Raw genomic sequence first — 26,367 nt, forward strand, 5'->3', positions numbered from 1 at the left:
GCGTTGATGAATGTTTATATGTAAATTAAAGTCTAAATTAAATGTTCATCCTATAAAGCGATCAAATCTCTTCAGAAGATTTGGACTGACCACTCAATTAATATAGATTAGTTTTATGATCTCTTTTTGAACTTTTTGAAGCAGTTGCATGGCGGTATATGGAGGGACAGAAAGGTCTCAGATCTCATCAAAAAGATTTGTGTTCTGAAGATGAACGAAAGTCTTATGGGTTTTGAGTAATTAATGACAGAATTTTTGAGTGAACTATCAACCTTGTGAGAGAAATACATTTTTGCTACGTTCTGCACTCCTATGGCAATTTGTGCAGTTCAGTTTTCCACAAAAGATACTTTGCCTAAATATCCCTGCAGCCTTTTAGAAAGTGTTTGCTCTCTGGCAACCCCTCACACTGCCTCCGAGTTCCCAAAACAATAATGCTTACACCAAACATTTCATGGATCAGTGGCAAAGCTTGTTTTCCCCTCGAGCACCAGTTGATCCAGTAATGTACCAAGACCAAATAATAGACTACCGTAAAAAAAGAGAAAGCTTTCAAGTAGATGAGGTGTGGTCAAAGTATGACTTCTGAGAATTGTGTGATGGTAATTTAAGGATGGTCACGGCCCTGTAAAAGGTAATTATTGGCGAAGGGGCGGCCCTGTTCTTGGGACGTGGGTGTTTGTAGGAGTTTTGTGATCTAGCTGAAAGAGTGGCAACAAACACTGCAGCTGCAGCTTGGCCTCATCAGGTTTCCGCATCAAAAGCGAGTGGACTCCAGCAACACCAGACAGCCATGCCCTTGCGACCGAGGGCTTCCTCTCAACCTGGAAGAGCAAACACCCTTCCATCATTTAAAAACCTCCCAGCTCTGCGCCCGAGGGCTTCGTCGTCTCACTCGAAGTCGCCATTAGAGGATGAGCTCTCTTGTCCGGTCTGCTGCGAGATCTTCACCGATCCCGTGGTCCTGAAGTGCAGCCACAGTTTCTGCCGTTTCTGCCTTCATCAGTTCTGGAGCAGGAAGGCGGCCAAGAGGGAATGTCCGGTGTGCAGGAGGAAGTCCTCTCTGACGGAGCCCACCGTGAGTCTGGCTCTGAAGAACGTGTGCGACGCCATCTTACAGGAGCAGAAACGACAAGCCGGCTCAGCTGCGGCCAACGGGACGTCCAAACCGGAGGCTCTTTGTGCCGTTCACGGGGAGGGACTCAAATTGTTCTGCCAACATGACGAAGAGGTTCTCTGCTGTGTCTGTCAAACGTCCAAGAAACATCTAGGCCACAGTGTGTGTCCTTTGGAAGAGGCAGCAAATGATCTCAAGGTGATAATGTTTCTAAGAATATTCCTTCGTTTTTACAATTTTTTACCATTTACCATTGTATTAACCATCCCTATTCTCATGACCACAATGCATCTAGATGTAATTAATGTTATTCTCAATTCTGATTGTTGTAAGGTTTTTTTAACACACATTAAAGTTAGCACGATAAATACTGTCAGAATGTATAATTGCACTTTAACTAATAGCATATGTTTTAAATAATATATATTTTTTATTATTTATTATGGAAAGGAGAATTAAAATGTGCTGAACTGTCAGGAAGGTAACATGATTCTTTTTTTAATGTCCATGGTAGGATACAGATTACCTTGCTTGAAAATATATTAAGTTGATTAATTATTAATAAATTACAATTGTGGAATGAGGAAATATGAGTCATTTTCCACGATCATAGAACACAAGGTAATATCTTGGAAATTTCAAAATTGTTGCCAATACATTTTTGAGCAGTAATGACATAAATGGTGAATATGCATGTTGAATATTGAATCAGTTAGAGATTGCATTTTTTTGGGTGCAACTTGTCGAAAACCCCCACATGTTTACATTCTGTCCTATGCCATGTTTACACCTGGTATTAAGATGCGTTTTGGTCGATCCGATCTCTAAATACAGGTGTAAACGGGGTCTAAAATGCCTTGAGCGCATCCACTTTCTCGACCACCAACATGTGTAAACATTATGTGAAGCGCGCTAGCCAGACGGGATTTAAACTTTGACAGCTAAACACCCAAATTTGATTTGAGGTCATAAAACATACCAAGCACAATGTTATCTCACCACTCCTGATTTCTAACACACACTCACAGCGTTTCGGTGAGGTCAGAGCTGAATGACCGATCGACCAAAGCGCATCTTAACACCAGGTGTAAACACAGCCATAGAGAGCTGTTTTAACTTGGAATGAGATACTTTTTTTTAAAATATATATATATACTTTTTTTTCTCCAGGAGGAAATGCGGCAGATTGTCATCCCACTTAAGAAAAGTCTTAGACGCCTCTATGAGGCCAAACAAGAACATGACGACATAACAGTCCACATCAAGGTATCAATAGAGCAAGTTCCAGACTTATGCCTGCTACAAACCGTGTGATTTTGGCAGTCCAGATTATTACAAAGCACACTGTATGACATGGATATAATAAACGTGGGTATGATATGTATGTAGACTATACTTTGATGACCCCTGTTGAATCACAGGCAATATCATCACATGCGCTCTAGTGGTAAACAGATAGAGCAAGATAAATTGCACTTTGGCAATTGTGTTTTTTTAAGTGAGCTGAAAAAATAGAGAGGATGTGAAAGGAAAATATGGATGTAGTCATGGCAAGGGAAATGAGGCCAACTTGGCATGGCAATTTTGTAAATGGAGCTTGAGGCAAGTAGTTTTAATTTTGAGCACCATGTCTCGTTGATCAATACAGTGTTTTATGTTGCATTCTTTTATTGGCTAGTCAGGTCGTAGATGATTGGCTAGTCTGTAGACGCAAGTCATATATGATTGGCTAGGTTGTAGTTGATTGGCTATGTCGTAGACGCAGGTCATAGATGATTGGCTAGGTCGTAGATGATTGGCTAGTCTGTAGTGGCAGGTCGTAGATGATTGGCTAGTCAGGAGACGCAAGTCGTAGATGATTGGCTTGTCAGTAGATGCAAGTTGTAGATGATTGGCTAGTCAGTAGACACAGGTCGTAGATGATTGGCTAGTCAGTAGACACAGGTCGTAGATGATTGGCTAGTCGGTAGACACAGGTCGTAGATGATTGGCTAGTCGGTAGACACAGGTCGTAGATGATTGGCTAGTCAGTAGACACAGGTCGTAGATGATTGGCTAGTTAGTAGACAGGTCGTAGATGATTGGCTAGTCAGTAGACACAGGTCGTAGATGATTGGCTAGTCGGTAGACACAGGTCGTAGATGATTGGCTAGTCAGTAGACACAGGTCATAGATGATTGGCTAGTCAGAAGACACAGGGCGTAGACGATTGTCTAGTTGGTAGACACAGGTCGTAGATGATTGGCTAGTCAGAAGACAGGGCGTAGATGATTGTCTAGTTGGTAGACACAGATTGTAGATGATTGGCTAGTCAGTAGATGCAGGTCGTAGATAATTGGCTAGTCTGTACACTGTAAAAAAAATTGTTTTTTGTTGGTTTAACTTAAAAAAGTAAGTAGCTGGTTGCATTAAAATTTTGAGTTTGTTGAAATTAAAAATTGAGTTGATACAATGAAGGAAATTTGTTTAATAAATAGAAACTCAAAATATTATTGTATCTAAACCAAATTGATAAATCATGAAAATAGCACAATTTGGCATGTTTCATTGCGTCATCAGAAATAAAACACACATTTACCCAATATGCTTACAAAATCTTTTAATAATATTTTAATAAAGGTTGTCGAATCTCAAAAAATGTTCATTGTATTAACTCAAAATTTTAATTTGAATGAACTCAAAATTTTAAGGCAACCAGGTATCTGGCACTGTCAAAAAATAATTGCAGGCTATCTTTCGTCACTGTGACAATTTCCGTCTTTGAACCTCTCTGACTGTATGGCCAAATTGCCACAATTGGTCATTTTTCATCTGGGACAGCCCAAAAGCGTACAATGTGTACCAGGCATTACAAACACCATATTATGCAATAACTATTAACAGAGACCTGCATTGCTCAGAGCATTACCTTTTTATGTTGGGTTCATATAGAACCAAAGGCAACAGACAGAGAAACAAATTCACGAGGAGTTTGCAGAGCTTCAGCAATTTCTTTTGAAGGAGGAAGCTGCAAGGATTGCTGCTCTGGCAGAAGAAGAAGAGGCAAAGAAACAGACGGTGAAGAAACAAACTGACAAAATCAGTCGTGATATACTCACCTTTTCACAGGCAGTCATGGCCATTGAAAATGAGATCGCTAGTGATGACAGCCTCTTTTTACAGGTAACCTGTTGTATTTGGATTCTTAACTAATTAATGAATTTTGTACAAATATTAGCCCAAGTAACTGATTTGACTTGTCCCCTGCAGAACTACAAGAATGTCAAAATGAGGTAATCTTACACTGCACATTTGAAAGTATTTGATGGATTTGTTTGCATAAAATCCATCACAACTAATCTGACTTAATGTCATTACAGAGCTCAGATAACATTTCACGAACCAGAAACTTTCCAGGAATCTCTAATTGACGTCGCGGAGCACATCACATCCCTGAAGTTCAGAGTGTGGGAAAAAATGCAGAGCCTGGTGGAATGCAGTGAGTACTCTGTAATCATAGAGCTGGATTGGCTTGTGTAAACATTCAGGATTTCAGAACAGGTTTCCTTTAAATTCACACATTGATATTTGAATCGAACGTCTAACAAGTTGAAAAGCAAGGACAGGAAGAGGAAATGACTGCAGTTCAAAGAAATTCAAAGTTTGTTCAACAAATGAAGGGAGAAAAGGATGTTTTCCATTATGCTTCATGTTGTTTGGCTCCAACTACATTAGAGCATTCTGGGAAATATGGTACATTAAATGAAAATATTATAATGAAAATATTTATTTATATGAATATATGTCTGTTATAGTATGTTAACATTTATATAATGACATATAAATACTTTATTTATAAAAAAAAATGTTTTAGATGTCATTACCAACATGTATTTTTAATAAGTAAAAAAAAATGTTTCTGGAAATATGTAGAATACATAGAAATTAAATGTATGTATGTATTACATTTAAATATATTACATTAAATATATATCTATGAAATTATATATATTAATATCTACACTTACAGAAGGATCTTTAAGTATTTAATTCTATTTTATTTATATGTCCTTAAAGCTGAAATAATTACTAATGCATTTAATAACTGACTAGTTATCTGCATCTGGTCAAATGACCAGATATCCCGCCCCAAAACTCACACCATTGGCTGAGGCAATTTTACTTTGAGGATTTTCAAACAAACGCCAAAAAAAAAAACACTACAAAAGGCTAGTTGCAGAGAGTATTTAACACTGAAAAAAAGTTACACACTTGAATAACATCTAAGTTAAAACCTAAGTTTTGTAACTGTCATATTTTTATAACGTCTTCCCACTTTAGCTCCAGTGACGATGGACCCCAACACAGCCTACCCCTGTTTGTCTCTCAGCAAGAACCTAACAAGTGTTTCCAACACGGGCGTGATGAAACAGCTGCCTGATAACCCTGAGCGCTTCGACCACTTTGTTTTTGTACTGGGCTCTAAGGGTTTCACCTCCGGATGTCATTCCTGGGAGGTGGACGTGGGCCAAAATAATGACTGGGTAATAGGTGTGGTTAAAGCATCCATTGCCAGGAAAGGCAAAATCTCTGGCTGTCCAGAAGGAGGATTCTGGACCATCGCTCTCTCTGATGGGAAGTACACGGCCATGACCAGCCCACCTACACCACTCAAGCTGAAGGGACACCTGGAAAAGGTTCGAGTGAAAATCGATTATGATGCTGGAGAGGTCAGCTTCTTTGACTCGGTGGATGTCACACCCATCTACACATTTAATGACCACTTTAGTGAGAGGATGTTCCCTTTTTTTTGTCCGGGGGCAAATATAAATGGCAACAATCCAGGGCCGCTTAAGATCTGCCCTGTGAGAGTGGCAGTATGGAACAGTGCCTCTTGGTGACAGCTTTATATATTTTTACTACAGTTATTCAGTAGCAGTCAAAGGTTTGGACTAATCTACAAGTTTCCAGATTTTAGTATAAAATTGAATCCTAGAATAACACCAACAGCTTGCACCAGTGTAAACCCTTTTTTGGTGTTAAAAATCTACTTGCAGGATTAGCGCTGAAAAGGCGTGGATATGGTTATTTTTGCGGCTGACCTTATTGCATATGCATTTGTAGGAATTTGTATTCAGACGCACAATTAATGGGAGAAGAGTATTTAAATGAATCATGTGAGGTGATTTACTAAGGTTTGCAATCGTCAATTTACTGGTGTTTGCGCCATTATTTACCGCCCAAAATAAGCTTGTCTTAAACCAGATGCTAATTTGCACTTCTCTTGGTCGATTGCGTTGGTCATTATGGAAATGATCCGTCTGTGCCTGTGCTCTTTCATTTGCGTGTCATACTAGATCACACGCAGAACTTTCCACTCCCATCAGCACTTTTTTTGGGAACTGCGCTCTTATGCTAATTTGCCCTGTTTATTAAATCTGCCCACAAATGTTCTGTTTGATGTTCTTTTAAGTCACCATTCATCTGAATTTCAACTCTACATAATCTGGACGTTCTCAATGAAGGTGCTTTCTTGGATGCAATTTCACATGTATGCTGGAAACCAACTACTCTAAATTGACAATTTCGGGAAACACAATAATATAAGAGTTTAATAAATAAATAAATAGAGTCATATGTAGTTAAGCACAGTTTATGTATGTCAGTCATGTTATTTTCTTCTGCGTCACAGCTGTCCTGTTGAAGCTCATTTTCTGATGTAATATAATCTCTTATCTACTCTCTTAAAAATAAAGGTTCTTTATTGGAATTGATGGTTCCATGTAGAATCTTTAACATCCATGGAATCTTTCCATTGCACAAAAGGCTCTTTGTAGTGAAAAAGGTGTCAGGGTTGGGTGAAGGGATGAGATGAGTGCAGAGAACATGCTTTTTATTTGTAAAGGTCAAGGTCAGGACAAGGCTTAGCAGGGCTGTTGTCACAATGGGTATATACAATGATGAACTGGCACAGGACTGCAAACAGGAGAACAAGTAGGCTAATAAGCAAATAAAGTGTGAGGACAGGTGGGGCTAAAGAAACAATAATCAGTTAACAAGAAGAACATGGTTACACAATAGTAAATGAAAGCACACGGCATATAAACAGAAAACAAATAGGACAAGCCATTTGCTCACACCAAACATAACAAAAACAAGAGCACATGGTCTGCGTACACCATCACAAGCCATGTGCTCAAACAAAACATGACACGAACACGTGAGGGCACTTACCGACTGCGTGTCCACACAGCCCAAGACAACAACAAAAAGCACTCGGCCAATATAAAGATGAATCACGTGCTAAACCCAACACAAAACACAAGTGGACAGAGGAGCACATGGTTTCAAGCAAACTCGAAACCGCACACTCACACATAAGACGAGCAAAATAAGGCAATCCTTATGCCAAGCGCTCAGGGCTACAACAGAAAACAAAGACACAGAGCATGAATGCCTGAACACCAAGACGGAACCAAAACCAAACTAGACCGAACCCTGACAAAAAGTTCTTTAGATTTGTAAAATGTTCTTCGCACTAAGAAAACCATGGTTATTTTAAGAAATATCCACTGAAAAAGATTTGCACTGGGTAGTTCTAGGAACTTAGTTATAGAATCTAGCCCCTATTAAGAGTGGTTCCCCAAAAACTAAATTGTCCACTAGGGCTGCTTTCCTGGTTGCTTTCGCACCACCAGTAGGAACTCTGAAGTGATGTAAGCCGCACTTGTTGTTGAGTGACTTTTATTTTGAAGGCCTGGCAGACATTTATTTTGACGGATAGAGATTTATTTCTGGTCAAGAGATGCCAGAGCTCACACAGCTCTTATATTTTTCATCTACACTAGTTTATAGTTTGTTTAACAGATCTGTTTAATACGTTATTAGATAGAAGTGTTATACAAAGAAAGTAAACGGGATATGAAAAAGTATTAGCGTTTTTTGTCTTGCTGATGTCTAATGTCATTAGCTGAGCACAAATACACACTCGTGTCTCGCTTGGTCCCCTCAAAGTCGCGTTGGATTTTATCTTTAGCATAAATGATGAGAGATCCATATATTACCGTTTTCCATGTTCGTAGAGTTTCTGAAGTAAATATTAAGGCTATAATCTGTGTACACGTTTTTTTTTTTTTTAAACGGATGCCAGTGTTTCACATGCGTTCGGCTTCTAGAAGCATACACTTACGTAACTGGTAGTTCCTATTGTGTTGGGATAGACCCTACTTTAAAATAGGAACTAATTTAGATATCCCAAAAGGAGTTCCTAGAACTTAAATCCCAGTTCCTTTGGTGTGAACACAGATAAAAGTGGGTACTTCCGCCATTATTTCTAGGAACTATGAAGAGGTTGCTCTAAAACGAAATCCCTATATTTTTTGAGATTTCCTTTCACTGTGTACTCATCCTGGCATCCCAATTTAGGTTTTCCCCCTTATATGCAGCAACATTTAAAGACAGACTCGGTTCTCTCAGTAGCATTTATTCAAATCACCATTCAGTGGATAGACTGAGCAAAGATAAATATGCCCACTCTTTATATACTGTAGAAGTTATTCGCTTGTGGTATTTACGTTCATGAAACTGACAATAACCGATTTATCAACATCTTCTCAAAACTGAAATCCCCATTTTCAGTGTCCTCCCAACAATTGCATGCCCCACAATACAATTGTATTCCCAACCCCACAACATTACTTTATTTTTTAATTCAGTAGATGTTTCTTATCCAAAACCGTTTTTCTTCTTAGGTTTCTCTCCCACATAGACACTTTTCGAATAAAAACAAAAGCACAATTTCCTCACCTGCAAAACTATTTTAGGCATTTGAGCATAAGACTTCAGATCAACAGGATTTGAAGCGTATAATAAATTGTTTGCAGACCTTTGTTTGGTATTGTATATTTGGATGTTTTATGGACAAATATGTTTGTATAATTTACTGATATTTACATTTACCTCATATATAAAGATGTAACAATATGTCATATCAGAAAAGTCAGTTGTATTGTACTTTTCACATGCTGTTTATTACAAGTTCTATATTACCTTAGTAAACCCAGTAGATATGTTATAGTTTATGAAGGATATTTATCAAAAATTTAAATAAATTATTTAGTTTGTATAAGGTCCAACCCATATTGTATGCTGTGGTGAATGTCTAGAAATGTGATCAGAAAACACAGCATTGCATTCTTAATATGTGAAGTGTTTTTTTTAAATGTCGAATGACTAATTATAGTGCCCAAAAAGTTTGGGGAAATTACAGTATTGCAGTATTGTTCGAATAGTTAGTTGTATTGTACTGAACACAGAATAAAGCTGTTGATTGTCTGTCATAAAAGTTAACGACTGTGCTTATCACTTTACTTATGATAAGCCGTTATATGGATTAACCCTTCGTTGACCTTCCTTATGAAAGAGTCTTTGATTTGTTCCTCTGTTTTACCAGGGCATTGTTTTCCCAGTGTAGTCCATGAATCCACCATTCTGCTTCTCAGAAAGGCTGCCAATGACACGCAGCATCCCTTCCACGCTTTGTCTGGCGTCAATAGTGGCCTGGAAATAGCATGCAATTAAAATAGTGTAATGTTGTCAAACAGAGACCATCTGTGTGCTTTTGTAAGCGTCATGTTTTTTTTCTGACAAACTCAAGGGTCAGTTTAATGATGTATAACATTGAAGCATAATGCAGTTTTTTTATTTATTATTATTTCCTTATGAGAGCTGATTATGAACAAAACTTCAACTCAAAAGCTTAGTTCCCCCCAAAATGCCATTTCTGTCAATCTGAGCGTTTACATGCGCACCAGTAAGCTGATAACTCAAAAAAATCAGCTTATTGAAACAACCAGTTTTCCCCGTAAACATGCAAACCAGTAAACTGACAACGCAAGTAAACCGCGTTTACATGACTTTATTAATAAACCGGGTTATTTCCTTGTAGTGACGTCAAAAATAATAATGTCCGTATCTGACTCAGAGTTTTTCAAATGTTACCTCCGTTGTGATGTTAAATAAAGCGTACACCATGGCAGCGGGAGATTTACGGCTCATATTATCCCTCATCAGTTAAGGCTGCAACATACTCCGCAAGAACAGAGAAAAAAGTTATCGCTCCCAGGGCTGCGAGAACAAAATGACGTCATTTTGTTCTCCAGCCCTGGTTTGGGAGTTCTCGCAGCTTGTTCTCGACACATCGCCTGAGCAGAACTTTTTTCTTGCAGGTGTCTGATAACTATTGTGTGACTGGTCGTACATTTAATGTGGGCGTGGTTAATGCGGAGAAACGCAGATGATTTGCAACTGCTTTTCTCGTGAAGTATGGCATGCACTGCCAGAACGAACTTTGTTCTTGTTCTTGCCACCTTGAGAAAACTAACAAATTTCTTTGTTCTTGCAGAGTATGTTCCAAGCTTTACAGATGCAGCGTTCTGACTGAACCTCTTCTACTTCTACTGCATGAGAAGAGAACACATCTTTACAATTTTCTGGGCCTTAAAAGAGTCCTTATTTCATGCAAAACGCTAGCTCGCTCTGTCTGGATGCGTTTAAATCTGCTCTAAGTTTGCGTTTTTGTCACCTATCACACATGCGCACTTCAATAAGCCGACAGAAAGCAGGTTAATGTGTTTACATGCAGCGCGAAATCAGGGTAAGAGGCAAAAAACAACGTGTTCCGACCGGTTTATAGGGATGGCTGACGCGAACCTGCCGTTTCGACGCTGTATCGAGATCCCGAAGCGCGGATGCTTCGAAACGCTGCTCCGAGCTGTGATTCGACACACCCATGCCACGTGACTGCCGCTAAACGAAGCGCTGAAGTGTTTCATCAGGTGCGCCTGTCGAGACTGCTTTGATTAAAAGGGGCGGGAACAAACCGCACCGTCACACATCTGAATGAACCTCATTCCCCACAGTTTAAAAGTGAAGTTAATCCATCTTCACCTCGTGGGTTTTTGTCAGAGGAGAGAGATTTTGTGATATAAGTGAGATTTATTGTGTGCTATGGTTAGTTATATTTAGGCTAGATTTAAATGAGGCTATATTGACTGATCAGTGACAGATAGGATAGATATAGGCTAGTAACACATTCATATAGGCTAAGTTAGAATTATATATATAGAATTATATATATATATAGATAGATAGATAGATAGATAGATAGATAGATAGATAGATAGATAGATAGATAGATAGATATCCATAGGTGATATATTTTTGTTTTATTTTATTCGTTTATTTAATAGGGACCAAGCATATTCATGAACATTGTTGTATAAAAATACACCATGTAAATATGCCAGAATTAGTAAAAATAACTACTTTTCATCTGCAGTCCCTATAGGCAGATAACAAAAATAACAAAGACAGCCAACAATCATACAACATCATTCACATTCACCAAAACAAAAAATTACACAAATGGCAAGACATTGTTCATTCACCTCTATACTACGTTCAGATTTACAGTGTAAGTGTACATGTGCTATTGATAAATGTATGACAGTTAAATATGAGTACACCTCTGGTTTTCAAGAAGCCACTGTTTTAAGAGTTTTAAAGGTGTTGAGTGTAGGACATTCTCTTGTTGAAAGGGGCAAGCTATTCCAGAGTTTACCACCTATTACTGACAAAACATTTTGCCCAAAAGTGGTGAGCCTATCACGCAGTCTCCTTTGACACAGGCCCGTGTATAACCTCCACTGTCAAGTCTTTGGAAAAAGCCATGCAGTGGAGTGGGAGCAAGATTATGTCACATTTTGTAGACTAAACAAGTGTACTTAAACGCCTAAAATTATCAAAGCTTAAAAATGTATGCTTCTCTAAAATATCGCAATGATGAAATGACAATGCTTTTTTAAATCAAAAACGAAATCTCGTACTACATCTGGTGTGGGAGCATTTCCAATTGGAAACACCACATAAAGTGAGATGTGTGTATTGTATTGACCCAGAATGCAGGATCGGATCCATTAACTTAATTTTCAGTAATTTTCACTCATTTGTATGTCATAATTCATATTTTTTAATAAAAATGTTATGGAACAAATGACACATTGTGGCTTTATTTCTTTTAATAATCTTAATTTTTCAAAAAAACAAAACTAAAAACTAAAGTTATTTACAATGAGGAGGCTACAGGTTACAACCAAGTAGTTGTGAGCCAGATGTGAAAAAACGTGTTTTTTTTGTGTGTTTTTTTTTTACAAACAGTAGATCACAGTCAAGGTTATTTCAGATCAATACACGCCAGTGTCCACTAGATGGCGTCATGGAGACGGGTGTCGGGTGTTGTTTCGAAGCTTCGGCACATTTGCTTCAACTGTTTCAGTGCTTCACGAAGCCTCGGCCTGCCCATCACTACCGGTTTATGCTTGCGCCTTTTATGACCATTCTCAGATAAAAGAAAATGGTTATCGCGTTTACATGACCATTTTCTTTGACGACTTATTAGGCATAATCGGCTTAAGAACGTGCATGTAAATGCACCCAATAATACCTCACCCTCATGTCTTTTCAAACCCATAAGACAGGGCCCTGGAGGGCAATCTTTTATAGGCCCTAGTAAAATATAGATTAGCTGATTCAGGTGTGTTTGATTCGGGTTGGAGCTAAACTCAGGAAGGACAGTGGCCCTCCAGGACCTAGATTGGGGACCCCTGGCCACTGCGCTGCAGAGTTTAGCTCCAACCCTAATCAAACACACCTGAACATGCTAATCAATTTCTTCAGGATCATTAGAAAATCACAGGTGAGTGTGTTTGATCAGTGTTGGAGCTAAACTCTGCAGCGATGGTCCCTCCAGGGCAGTATTTGAATAGCCCTGCCATAAGACTTCATTCATCTTCATCTTTGGAACAAAAATATATTTTGGATGAAATCCAAGAGGTTTCTGAACCAGCAGCCATGGGCAGCAATGTCAATGCAACTTCTAAGGCCCAGAAAGGTAGTAAAGACATTGTTAAAATAGCCCATGTGACTCCAGTGGTTCAACCTTAATTTTATGAAGGGACGACAATACTTTTTGTCCACAAAAAACGAACAAAAATAACGACTTTATTCAACTCTTCTCGTCTGTTTAAGTCTCCTATGCTGTTGACGAATTCAATACCGTGCCGCGCTTTCAAGCTCTAGGTCTTCTCCAAGCTCTTTTCCTGCTTCAGAATTACACACTCATCGTGGTGCTCACGGGAACAGCGTCAGCCAATGGTCAGAACAGAATTTGGAAATGCTGCGCTGTATTTACTACATCGGGAGCGTAGGAGACTGACACAGGCGAGAAAATATGGTTGAATAAAGTTATTTTTGTTAGGTCTTAAAATTAAGGTTGAGTCACATGGACTATTTTAACAATTCCGTTACTACCTTTCTGGACCTTGAAAGTGGCAATGACGTTACTGCCTATGGGTGGTTCAGAAACCTTCCGTATTTCATCAAAAATATCTTAATTGGTGTTTTGAAAATTAACGAAGGTCTTAAGGCGTTTGGGACAACGTGAGGGTGAGTAATTAATGACAGAATTTGTATTTCTGTCTTTGACACTTTAAATGTACTTCTGAAAGACCCATATTTTTCTACAGTGTTCAAACTGACCACAAACTGAAATAACTATCTAGATTTACCTCATCTCCCCCCATGTCAGTCTTCACCCATCCTGGGTGAATGGAAATGCAGAGGATCTCATCTGCCTTTAAGTCCCTAGCAGTATACACGGTCAACATATTTAGACCTGCCTGAAAGGAAAACAGATGCATGACAAAGTTTGTTCACACTGAAACCACTCTAATTTGGTTTTCAGTTTTTAAATAAGTTAATAAATGGTTTGTTAAGACCATATGTTTAGACAGCATACTTGAGAATGAATAAATATCTGATTTTAATTGTTTCAAACCACATTTACCTGTCTGTCTCGAAAAGCCTTTTTGCGTACCTTGCTGATGCTATATGGGAAAAATGGGAATGGCTCTGGTAGTGATGCCATGATGCTCATAGATGCAGAATCTGTGGAGATGTTGATCACGGCTGCTTTATCACATGACATCCCTGTTTTGCCACTGGCTTTGGCGGCTGCACGCAGATACGGCAGGTACTCCTGACATTCACAACCAAGTGTTTTAGATATTGCAAGAAATCAAGTCTCATTTTAGATTAGTCTAGTTCTCAAAAACACTTTCCATTACCCTAATGACAAATAAAGGTCCTAGCATGTTGGTGTTGAAGGCGCAGACCATGTCCTCAACAGTGGCGGTCAGCATGGATTTTGAGGGCAACACTGCAGCATTATTTATGATCAGGTTCAAACCATTCTTGCCCAGTAGAGAACCCACTTTCTCTGCAGATTCTTTGATACTGCATGGGTCAGCAACATCTAATATTGGCAGAAAAAAAATAACAGTTGTAAACTGGTTATTTCTAACCTAAAAAAAAAACAACTAAAAGACAAATGCAGATTTACCAAGCTTCACAAGGGTGACGACACCTGGATGCTTTTTGGCCAGTTCTCTCAGTCCCTGAATCAGAAAGAGTTCATTGATAAATACAGATTTCTTAAGCTGTGTGCTGTCCTAAGCTCCTGAACACTCACCTCCGAATTTTTCCCATCGGGGTCACGACATGCAGCAAAAACTTTGGAGCAATGGGCCTCCAGGAGTTGTTTGACCATTTCTAAACCCAAGCCTCGGTTGGCCCCGCTCACGAGCACACTACACGCCTTTAATGGCGCCATGTACAACGATGATCAGTCTGGTCACCCGACCCTCCTCTCTTTCATGCTTTTTATAGAGTTGCAGAGTGAACGCCACACCCCATTTTGCACGGGTCTTTTTTGTAAGAGAGAGAACCATGCCGAGTCGAGATAACATTTCAAAGTGACTCAGCATGAACCTATCGGCACTAATAGATTTGAGTAATAAAACAGCTTGGACGCATTCCAAAAAGCGTTGATATTTTATTGCAATCATATAGACTCTAGGGTGAGGAGGGAGAGTAGAGGTTAAAGATCTGAGCTAGAGAAAGCAACAGTCCTAGAGAAAATATTTTGTAAGGCATGACCCAAATGATGAGCTGATTAGTAGCTCTATTATCGCCAGTGTGACCTTGAGTAAGGTATTTACCCATAGGTTGTTCAAGAGGAACATTCCTTGTTGTAATTTAACTGTTCTGGATACTTAGATAAAAATCATCTGTTAAATGATCTGCACTGAATAAACAGAACAAAGAATGAGCTGATAAAGATCAGAGGCAAGAGGCTGATTTATATTTCTGCGTCGGACCTGCGGGCTACACGTCGATTTTCATTTATACTTCTGTGTCCTTGTCCGTGTTGACATGCAGTTACACATGCAGAGGGAGCATACCCCTGAGGCAGGGGTTCTGGCAGACCTTTCAAAGCACTTGCGGTCCACGTAGAATCGATGTGTCTACAGGTGCAACACACAGCCTACGATGTAGCTACAGCGTACACATGACACAGAAGTATAAATTGGGCTTTAGAAGCCTTGGTACCTTTTACAGCTTCTGTGCTCCTAGCCTGACAAGCCAGACCCACATCAAGATGTTTGGTCTGGAAACTCACCATGGACAGGGCTCAATCCGAGGGGCGGGATAAACGGTTGTCTTTCAAACTCCCTCTGCACGCGATAGGATAGCGCTACACCAACCAGAGCAACGAAGGTGAAGGGGAGCTCGTTGATAGATTAAACATTCGCCGTATCCAGTCAGCAAAACTCTGAACACATCTTCCCTTTTTAAGAATGACTTCAGTGCCGTTCTTTGTTTTTTTCTCAGAGAAAAGCTTAACCGTTCGCCAGCTTCTGTGTTTACTAGAAGCACGCAAACGCAACTCGGCCGTCGTCATTATGGCCCCGCCCACCGACTCTATACACGATGTGATTGGTCCGGCAAGAGTTAGGGGAATACAGCTCAGAAGGGTATTGAGAGTTGCTAGACGACACTCGCGGGCAGATTAAATTTGCTGCCGCTGGGGTGCGTCTAGATTTCTAGGCTACTGTGCTGCAGCTCTGTTGAAAAAATGTCACTTCACTCAGAAGCAGTGAGCAGAAGAGTAACCTGTGCAATATATGTTATGAGAAAATGATATAAAAAAATAATTAACCTTTGATGCATTTAAACCTGTTGTAGGAGACCTCCGAAAAAAAAAAAAAGGAAACTTTAAAATAGCATAATAGGGGCACTTTAAAAAGTTTTTTAAGGTGGTGCCTTTCCAGATGTGTAAGCTGCCCATGCCACACACACTCATGCAACCCCACACCATCAGAGATACAGGCTTCTGAACCAAACACTGATAACAACTTGGGTTGTCCTTGTCCACTTTAGTCCGGATGACATTGGTCCCAGTTTTCCAAAAAGAACTTCAAATTTTGATTCGTCTGACCACAGAACAGTTTTCCACTTTGCCACAGTCCATTTTAAATGAGCCTTGGACCAGAGAAAACGTCTGCGCTTCTGGATCATGTTTAGATATGGCTCCTTTTTTGACCTATAGAGTTTTAGCCGGCAACGGCGACCGTGCTGGTGGATTGGGTTAAATGACAATGTTTTCTGGAAGTATTCCTGAGTCCAGATTCTCTGAATCTTTGTATGATATTGTGCACTGTAGATGATGATAACATCAAACTCTTTGCAGTTTTTTCACTGAGAAACTCCTTTCTGATATTGCTCCACTATTTTCCACCGCAGCATTGGGGGAATTGGTGATCCTCTGCCCATCTTGACTTCTGAGAGACACTGCCACTCTGAGAGGCTCTTTTTATACCCAATCATGTTGCCAATTGACCTAATAAGTTGCAAAGTGGTCCTCCAGCTTTTCCTTATATGTATATTTAACTTTCCTGGCCTCTTTTTGCTACCTGTCCCAACTTTTTTGATAACTTTTTTTCAATATTTGCCATGACATTTCAAAATGTCTCGCTTTCAACATTTGATGTGTTATCTATATTCTATTGTGAATAAAATATCCGTTTATGAGATTTGTAAATTTTTGAATTCCTTTTTTATTCAGAATTTGTACAGTGTCCCAACTTTTGGAATCGTGTTTGTAATATGTCCAAAACTTGATAAAGAAACTATTAATGCTAAAATACAAAGGAGCATGTTTGACAGAAAATTTTGAATTTCGAAAGCACCTGGTGCATTACACTTAGCATGGACTCAGAAACAAAACTCATCTTTTCTTTATCAGATGACGTCATCAGATGATTAAAAAACTACACCAACTCAACGTTGAACCTCAATACATCCATCTGATTCACAGTTTCTTGAGCAACAGGCCACAGGCTGTGAGGATAGGGTCTGTCACATCAGACACCATAAAAACTAACACTGGAGCTCCTCAAGGTTGTGTCCTCTCTCCCTTTCTCTACACACTCTACACAAATGACTGTATTAGTCCTTCACCCAGTACAACATACTATAAATATTCTGATGACACTGCAATTTTGTCTCCACTCAATGATCACACTACCATTGCTGCTTATCATGACACAATATCACATTTCACACACAGGTGCACAGACAATTTTCTCCATTTGAATGTTGAGAAAACAAAATAACTAGTCTTAAACGCACCCAGTCTCAGTCAAATCACCATTCATGGCAATATGATAGAACAGGTTGAGAAATTCAAATATCTGGGACTTACCTTGGACAACAAGCTCACTTTTGACCATCACATAACAGATATCCATAAATGCTCACAACAATGTCTGCATGTTCTACGAAAATTCAGTTCTCTTTACATTGCCCCTCATCTTTTGTTAATACTGTACACGAGCATTATCCAGCCCATTTTGTTGTATTGCTCCACTAGTTTTTATACCATGCTGTCAGTCACAAATAAAAATAAACTGAATAAGATAACACGCACTGCTTCAAAAAATAATACATTCCCCGACACCAAACATCTCAGAACTCAATGATAGAGCAACAGCCCACCTTGCCCAAAGCATAATAACAGACCCAGAGCACCCCCTCAACTCTCACTTCACTCTCCTTCCCTCCGGCCGCAGGTACAGGACCCTGACATGGAGAAGGGCTCGTTTCAAAAGGAGCTTTGTACCATCAGCAATTTCAATTCTTAACAGGCAACAAAGTTGAACTTTTACTCTTTTTTTGTGTTCTTGTTGTTCTTGTTTGTGTGTACATAAGTTTGTAGATAAGTGCCAGTTTGTGCGTACTGTATGACAGTTTGTGAAAACAAATTTCCCGTTAAGGGACAATAAATGTCTATCTATCTTCACCCCAATCAGTACCCATCCTGGATGAAGGTCTATAAAGAGGATCTCATCCAACTCCTCAGCAGTCAATACAGTCAACATGAAAGGTACTGCCTGAAAGGTAAACAGCATTTGAGTTATACATCAGCTCATCCCATCAGTTTTTCATTTTCAATTTAATCAAGTTTATCTAGTGCCTAAGCAGGACTTTGTTGTACATTGCTCACAGCATATGGCAACACTGAATTAGGTGTGCATGAAATGGTATTCTTGTTATGATCCGCCTAAATGGAGATAATGATAACAGCTGCTTTAGTACAGGACATGCCTGGTGTCCCGCTGGCTTTGACTGCTGTTTGTAGATGTGGTAGGTAGTCCTAAAGGGAAGATAAATAATTGCATATCCATATATTACATTTAGTTGGCACATAGTTAGGATAGCATTAATAATAAATATCGACATGAAGTCTATAGCATACTGTAGCTTATTCTGGAAACAAATTTTTACTAGTTTAATTGTCCTCTAAAAAAAATAGCCAACTGATTGCCGTGTCAATGTGATCTGCATGGCTAAAACGCCTTCGTGAAATTAAATGTCCTCATTTATTTGAGTCCACACTCAAGAACAGTGCAGCAATGTTGAAGATAATTAAGTGATTAATTGAGTGATGATTTATTATTAGTGAAGACACCTGGTGATAAGCAAAATCTCTGAAGGAAAGAGTCAACAATTCTAGTTCACCGTTATGGTGATCAGTTTTTGCTTTATTTCTGCTCTTGACTCTTGACATTTAAAAAAAAATTGTACGGCCGCTTTAACTGTGTGTTTATAAAACACATGTGTTATGTCAAAGCAGAGAAAAGTTGTTTAGGTGATGATTATGTTTTGGTAGTGACAATCATTAGACCTGATGAGACCTGATGTCATTCTGAGACCATTCTCTCATTAAATGGGTGCTGTGTTAAATTTTAATTATTGATTACAGCAGCCAATGTTACAACATGAGATTCTACACAATTTGTTTTAAAGTATACCTATAATACCTATATACCTATAATTTAATAATGGTATAATACCTATATACCTATAATTCACTCATGCTGCAATGCATGCTGGGAGTCATGGCTAAGTTTTGAATGCTGGCACCCAAAATGCACTGTGAATCTGAATGTCTGTGTATGTCTAAATGACAATGAATTTAACACTGGGGTTTTTGCTTTGTGTTACTAGTTGACACAGACCGAACACACTGACTATTGTCAAAAAAAAAACAGACTAGTCAATGCAACCTGCAGCAAGCTCAAACCAAAAACGACTGATAAATAAAGAGGTTATTCACTTATGGTGCATCAGTTTCTTTGGGACTAGCTGGTCTGATCAGCCTGAAACCAGCTAAAGCTTGTTTCAGCTCTTTATTTCGGTACAATGCTATGAACCTTACAAACTCTGGCACGTCTAGTGACTAGTTCTTCCGCATAAACACTAATTTTAATAGTCTAGTCACAAACAGCCTAGTGGCATATCAGTGAAAGCCTTAGCCTAGATTTAAAGCCAGCAGGCCAACACATGATTTCATAATTTCATGACTTTAAAAGGGCAAATTGTTGTTTCAGAGCCCTTAACGATTCTTTGTACATTACCCTAATGATTAGTAAGAGTGATGATTAGTAGCAGATTCAAACCGTTCTTTACCACGGAAGAACCCACTTTCTTTGCATACTGTTTGATGCAATCAGATAATGATCAGAGCGTACTGGACTGCTGTGTATGCAGAAGCTGGTATGCGTGGCTAACATCGGTTTCAAACATGCCTCTGTTATATTGTAATTTTCTGCTCGTCCGAAACTTTGGATAGGCCTACCTCAGCTACTAGTCTGGGTTGGTGGTATGACCAAAATGTACTGTTTCATGATATGATAAATTGTATTTAACGATTACATACAGTATTGTGTCAAGATAGTGTTTTCAATTAATTTATTGATGTAGTATTTTTTTAGCTTTTTTAAATAATTGGACAAGTAGGGTAGATGGATTAGATAGGATATATGTGATTGCGGTATATCATTATTTTCCATAACACTTTTTCTCTTTATTTTAACCTCTGACAAGGAACTCTAAGTATCATTTTCTCATACCGTGCAGATTCTGTCTACCCCACTTCCATTATGGATAAAAAAACTAATGGAAACTTAAAGGGTTAATTCAATGATTAGCATATGGTTTTGTATCAGTAGAAACCCTGGAGTAATTCAAATGATTGTGCTCCTCCCCCTCATATCTCCCTGAGACAAGAGATTTATGCATTTTATTTCAGGAAAAATTCCCCCTTGACGCAAATATCGTCAATTTGCGCCATGAGTGGAATTGTTGGCCAGCGGCTAAAGACTACAGCCAGCAGAGGGAGCCATTTCCGCATGTTTTGAACTCGCGCGTGGGGGATGGAGATCACACAGCACTTATCTCGCAGCTCCAGCCTCAGGCATTCATAAACGGTGCGGCCAGCAGAGCAAAGTAAGTCTTTCAACTTCTCAAACTAATTCCTATGAAAGTTAAGCTTTCAAATGCATGAACTGAAAACGCAGCAGACTGAACATGCGTGGTGAATCGAGTGCCGTAGTGTTTTCCTCAGCTCTCATCACGAGCTCATCCATGACTGTCAATGTGACTCCTGCAGCATTTTGGGCTGTGCGACTCCCTCAGCGGATAATCACATATTGAACACACATGATCAGTTTTTAATTGTAGTGTCTGTTCTCTAACTGAACTGATTTTATGAAAATGATCGCGGTCGCGGTGGGAAGTGATCAGTGATTCAGTAATCTAGCAGCGGTGGCTTTTGGAATGGCCAGGGAAGCATTCTGGGAATTGTTGTCTTTTATCCCCATGAGACAAACATACATTTTCTGTCTAGAAAGCACCAAATTAAAAAAATATTTTACATTTCTACTACACTAATGACCTAGTTTAAATACAGATTCATCTTCCCAGCGCTGAAGTACTACTTTAATAGTGGTATCTGATGGATATCTGTTACAGTGGTAAACGCAAAGCATTTTGGGAATCCGCGGCACAAACGGGCGCCAGTTCCCTTTCGAGAGAGGTTCCTCGTATTACGTATGGGAAAAACTCCTTTTCTCGAGAATGTGAAGCAAAACTTTTAATAAAGGTATCTATGTAAAGCGCAGTGAGCTGCACGGCCATAGCCCAGCGCGAGGAGCGCTCTGATTGGCCGGGCTGCGGCAACTGCAGGAACCTATGGTGAGGCGGCTGAGAGGAACGAACCAATGGGGGGCGTTCCAGAAGCCCGCCGAAAAAGGTGCTTATATTTGCATACAGGAGGCTATATAAGACCCTAATTCGCCATAGGTGTCAGATTTTATCTCCTTCAGCGATACCTTCGCTGGTCTCCGGAAGAAGCACCGCCGTTGAAAAGGCACCAGCGGAACCTGCAGCTGAGGACGACGGACTCCCTCTCCGCCTTCTCTGCCGTTCCAGCTACGCCATCCGGCGTTATATATCCTTTAAACTGTGTCTATGTTGAGTGTTATATGTGTTTGTGTTGCCGCTGCAACGCCACTTCTAGAGCTTACAGGCTTGTTCTACTCGAGGACTCTTTCGTTCCGCCGCGTCGTTAAGCGCCGCGGAAAGACGGAGCTCTTCTCACTCTCCCTCTGCTCTCGTCCCGTCGCGCTGAATAGCGCCGCGGAAAGAGAGAATGTTAGAGGACATGAGCACACTCAAGCCGAAGCTCTCTTCACTCTGCCGCCGCCGCGGCTCTTCTTCCGCCGCTGCCACAGAGTTGTTCCCACTCTTCTCTCATTCCGTCGCGCTACAGCCGCGGACAGAGAATACTAGAGTGAATAGGCGAACTCGAGCCGAAGCTCTCGCCGTGCTAGAAGCGCCGCGGACAGAGTTTTACCTCACGCTTCCAATTCTCTCGTCCTGTCGCTCTATCGCCGCGGACAGAGAATACTAGAGTGAATAAACAAACTCGAGCCGAAGCTCTCGCCGTGCTAGAAGCCCCGCGGACAGAGTTTTACCTCACGCTTCCAATTCTCTCGTCCTGTCGCTCTATCGCCGCGGACAGAGAATACTAGAGTGAATAAACAAACTCGAGCCGAAGCTCTCGCCGTGCTAGAAGCGCCGCGGACAGAGTTTTACCTCACGCTTCCAATTCTCTCGTCCTGTCGCTCTATCGCCGCGGACAGAGAATACTAGAGTGAATAAACAAACTCGAGCCGAAGCTCTCGCCGTGCTAGAAGCGCCGCGGACAGAGTTTTACCTCACGCTTCCAATTCTCTCGCCCTGTCGCTCTATCGCCGCGGACAGAGAATACTAGAGTGAATAAACAAACTCGAGCCGAAGCTCTCGCCGTGCTAGAAGCGCCGCGGACAGAGTTTTACCTCACGCTTCCAATTCTCTCGTCCTGTCGCTCTATCGCCGCGTACAGAGAATACTAGAGTGAATAAACAAACTCGAGCCGAAGCTCTCGCCGTGCTAGAAGCGCCGCGGACAGAGTTTTACCTCACGCTTCCAATTCTCTCGCCCTGTCGCTCTATCGCCGCGGACAGAGAATAATAGAGTGAATAAACAAACTCGAGCCGAAGCTCTCGCCGTGCTAGAAGCGCCGCGGACAGAGTTTTACCTCACGCTTCCAATTCTCTCGTCCTGTCGCTCTATCGCCGCGGACAGAGAATACTAGAGTGAATAAACTAACTCGAGCCGAAGCTCTCGCCGTGCTAGAAGCGCCGCGGACAGAGTTTTACCTCACGCTTCCAATTCTCTCGTCCTGTCGCTCTATCGCCGCGGACAGAGAATAATAGAGTGAATAAACAAACTCGAGCCGAAGCTCTCGCCGTGCTAGAAGCGCCGCGGACAGAGTTTTACCTCACGCTTCCAATTCTCTCGTCCTGTCGCTCTATCGCCGCGGACAGAGAATACTAGAGTGAATAAACTAACTCGAGCCGAAGCTCTCGCCGTGCTAGAAGCGCCGCGGACAGAGTTTTTCCTCACGCTTCCAATTCTCTCGTCCTGTCGCTCTATCGCCGCGGACAGAGAATAATAGAGTGAATAAACAAACTCGAGCCGAAGCTCTCGCCGTGCTCATTCTACCGCCGCCGTGCTGAAGCGCTGCGGACAGAGAATACTAGAGTAAGTTAGACGAGCGAGCTCGGGCTGTTGGGTATGTCAAGAACAATGTCGCTGCAGCGCGCGCTTACTGCCAAGGAAGTTGTAATGGCTGCCTTGTCATGATAGCGCGCGCCCCTTCCACAGCGCGTTGCTGACTAGAGCGCGGCTTACGTCATAGCACGCGCTCACTGTCAGAGCATAAGGGCGTCGGAAAATGGCTGCCAAGCTAAGCCCTCTTTTCACTCTATCACTTCCAGTCCCCTTTATTCAGGCGGCTGGAAAGGTTTTTACACTGTAGACAAAGTGTCCACTACACAGTGTGCACCCCTACATAAGCACTGTTAATTCAGCCTCACAAAATCACAAATAAATCCCGCCGCGGCCGGATTACACCATATAAAGTCAACTAGCCTTATTGCAGTCAACTAGCCTGTGGTCAAACACGCTTGTTTGCATGCGCGCTTTCAGTCTAGACTAGAGCATAACGGCATTGTGGAATGGCTCACATACCACCCGCACTTCCTTACATTCTCCCAGTTCCCTTAAGTTAAGTGACTGGAGATGAAATATTGCAGTCAACTAGCCTGTGTTAAACACGCTCGTCTGCACACTAATGCTGTGTGCGTTTACCCCTGTGGATTTGCTCACTGGTTTGCACCGTGGGTATTCTACGTAGGTTGTGCGCCACTGCACATTGTTTACACTACACACAAAAGAGCTTTCTATGTAGGAAATGTGCCCACTTTACAGTCTGCACTCCTGCACCCAAGCACTTTTCACAAAGTTCACTCTCGCACACACAATATAAATGTGAGGCGTGCGCCCACTGCAAAGCCTGCACCGCCAAAACTAACACTATCCCCACAGTGTTACAAGCAGTGTTACAGCACAAGCAACCCGGCTAACAGGCCCCTATTACTAAGCGGCCAGCCCCCGAATCTAATTCAACCCCTGGCTTTACGAGCCCAGGCCTGGCAGGCCATTCCTGGTATATAATATTGGGTGTTGAACATATAAAACGAGGTTCTCGCTACAGTGTTGCTCGCAGACCCCGCGATTCAAGCCGTGGTCGAGCCCTCTGTAAGAAGCAGTGTCAGTCACGTGCTTCTCGCTGAGGCATTGAGACTGTTAAAGGAGAGAGCGGCGAAAACAGTACACCCGATGCTAGCGAGTCAGGTTTTTACTGTCGCTAATTCCTCATGCCGAAAATGGGTGGCGGTCTCAGGCCCATTTTCCAGGCATCTGAACAAAGCACTTATGACACGCTCGTTTCAAGGTGCTGACGGTGAAACAAATCCTCGCGCACATTCGCCCCGGGGATTGGGTTTTCTCAATAGATCTGAAAAACGCATACTTCACGTTACGATAACCCCCCACCCCCACTACAGGCCATTCTTGAGATTCGCCTTCGAGGGGCAGGCTTATCAGTACAGTCATTGTCATAGACTCAAGACTTACGGCATAAGAACCACCACGTCTTGATAATGTACATAAAATCGCTAGGGCAGCCGAGATCAGACTCTGTTCACTGCATGGCTAAGCATCTCCTTTTATGGGCAGAGCACAATCTGAGCTCCCTAAGGGCGGCTTACGTGCCAGGTATTCTGAATCAGGGTCCGGACATGTTATCCAGAGGACCCATGTCCCCAGGGGGATGGTCCCTTTACCCGCAAACAATTCAGCTTGCACAGCACACGCTGCCCAATATTTTTTTTCTGCAAACGCAGGGATGCCCTGGCCCATGTTGGCCCAGACTCCCTCTATATGTTCCCTCCGATCGCGATCCAGCTGCAGCCTGTGCTTTTTAATAGCCCCACTTTGGAAGAACCGCACATGGTTCTCCATACTGTTTCAGCTGTCAGACACAGCCCCATGCCTATTCTGCCAATGAAAGGGAAGGTCTGGCATCCCAATCCCGAGCTGTGGGCCCTCCACGTATGGCCCATCAACGGTATCCGGGAACCTCTCTGACAAGTTATGAACACTATTTCGGAAGCTAGAGCCCCTGCTATCTGGCAGCTCTGCTTGAAGTGGTCAGTGGTTTTCTAACCAATGTGCTACGCGAAACATCGACGCACACTCATGCGAACTGGCGGAACCGCTCGCTTTCTCCAAGAGCTAATGGATGCGGGTCGTCCCCCCTCCATACTCGGGGTGTGTGTCTCCGCCATAGCAGCTAGCCACGCTCCTATCGCGGCACATTCACTAGGGAAAAGTGATCTTATTGTGTGTTTTCTTAAAGGGGCCAGGAGATTCAGCTCGCCTTGCCCCTACCTCGGTCCCTATTTGGGACCTCGCCATGGTTTTGGAGGCCGTGAAGGGTTCCCCCTCCTAACCACTTCAGAACACGAGCTTGAAGCACATATCACTCAAAACCGTCTTTCTGCTGGCTGTGGCCTCGGTTAACCGAGTGGGTGGCTTACCTGCACTCTCCGTGAGCCCTTCCTGTCTTGAGTTTGGGTCCAGCAACTTCAAGGTTGTGCTCAAACCGAGGCATGGTTTTATGCTGAAAGTGCTATCAACCCCTTCAGTATGCAGGTCTTTGCACTGCTTAACCCGCGTCTCAGAGAGAATAAGACGCAAACCTATTCTGCCCAGTCAGAGCATTGAGATTGTATCTAGAGCGCTCCGCCCCCTTCAGGCAGTCGGATCAGCTCTTCATTGCTTCGGTGGCCGCACTAAAGTTTGTGCTGTCATGAAACAGTCTCTCACACTGGATAGTGGATGCAGTCCCACTAGCATATAGGTCCAGGACCTAACCTGTCCTACAGGCATTTAAGCCCACTCCTCTAGAGGCATGGCCTCATCTTGGGCTTGGTCGTGTGACATTTCTTTGGAAGATATCTGTGCGGCGGCAGGCTGGGCCTCTCCGTCCACTTTTATCAGATTCTACAAGTTGGAGG

The 26,367-nt window shown here is 41.7% G+C and overlaps 2 protein-coding genes across 2 annotated transcripts; one reads left to right on the plus strand and one right to left on the minus strand.

Annotated features, from left to right (window-relative positions):
- The first annotated feature begins 283 nt into the window (after positions 1–283).
- On the plus strand, positions 284–9,440 carry trim35-12 (tripartite motif containing 35-12). Its single transcript, XM_067456677.1, has 6 exons — positions 284–1,315; positions 2,288–2,383; positions 4,049–4,279; positions 4,367–4,389; positions 4,477–4,595; positions 5,438–9,440. Exons 1-6 carry the CDS (start codon positions 794–796, stop codon positions 5,995–5,997), a joined length of 1,551 nt encoding a protein of 516 aa, XP_067312778.1. The 5' UTR covers positions 284–793; the 3' UTR covers positions 5,998–9,440.
- On the minus strand, positions 6,975–14,862 carry LOC137092438 (C-signal-like). The gene is made up of 6 exons (XM_067456690.1): positions 14,685–14,862; positions 14,556–14,610; positions 14,281–14,468; positions 14,031–14,192; positions 13,723–13,833; positions 6,975–9,655 (listed from the first exon to the last, which is right to left on the minus strand). Exons 1-6 carry the CDS (start codon positions 14,823–14,825, stop codon positions 9,542–9,544), a joined length of 771 nt encoding a protein of 256 aa, XP_067312791.1. The 5' UTR covers positions 14,826–14,862; the 3' UTR covers positions 6,975–9,541.
- Positions 14,863–26,367: the final 11,505 nt, after the last annotated feature.

This window comes from Pseudorasbora parva, chromosome 2 (assembly GCF_024679245.1).
Source record: "Pseudorasbora parva isolate DD20220531a chromosome 2, ASM2467924v1, whole genome shotgun sequence".
NCBI lineage: Eukaryota > Metazoa > Chordata > Actinopteri > Cypriniformes > Gobionidae > Pseudorasbora > Pseudorasbora parva.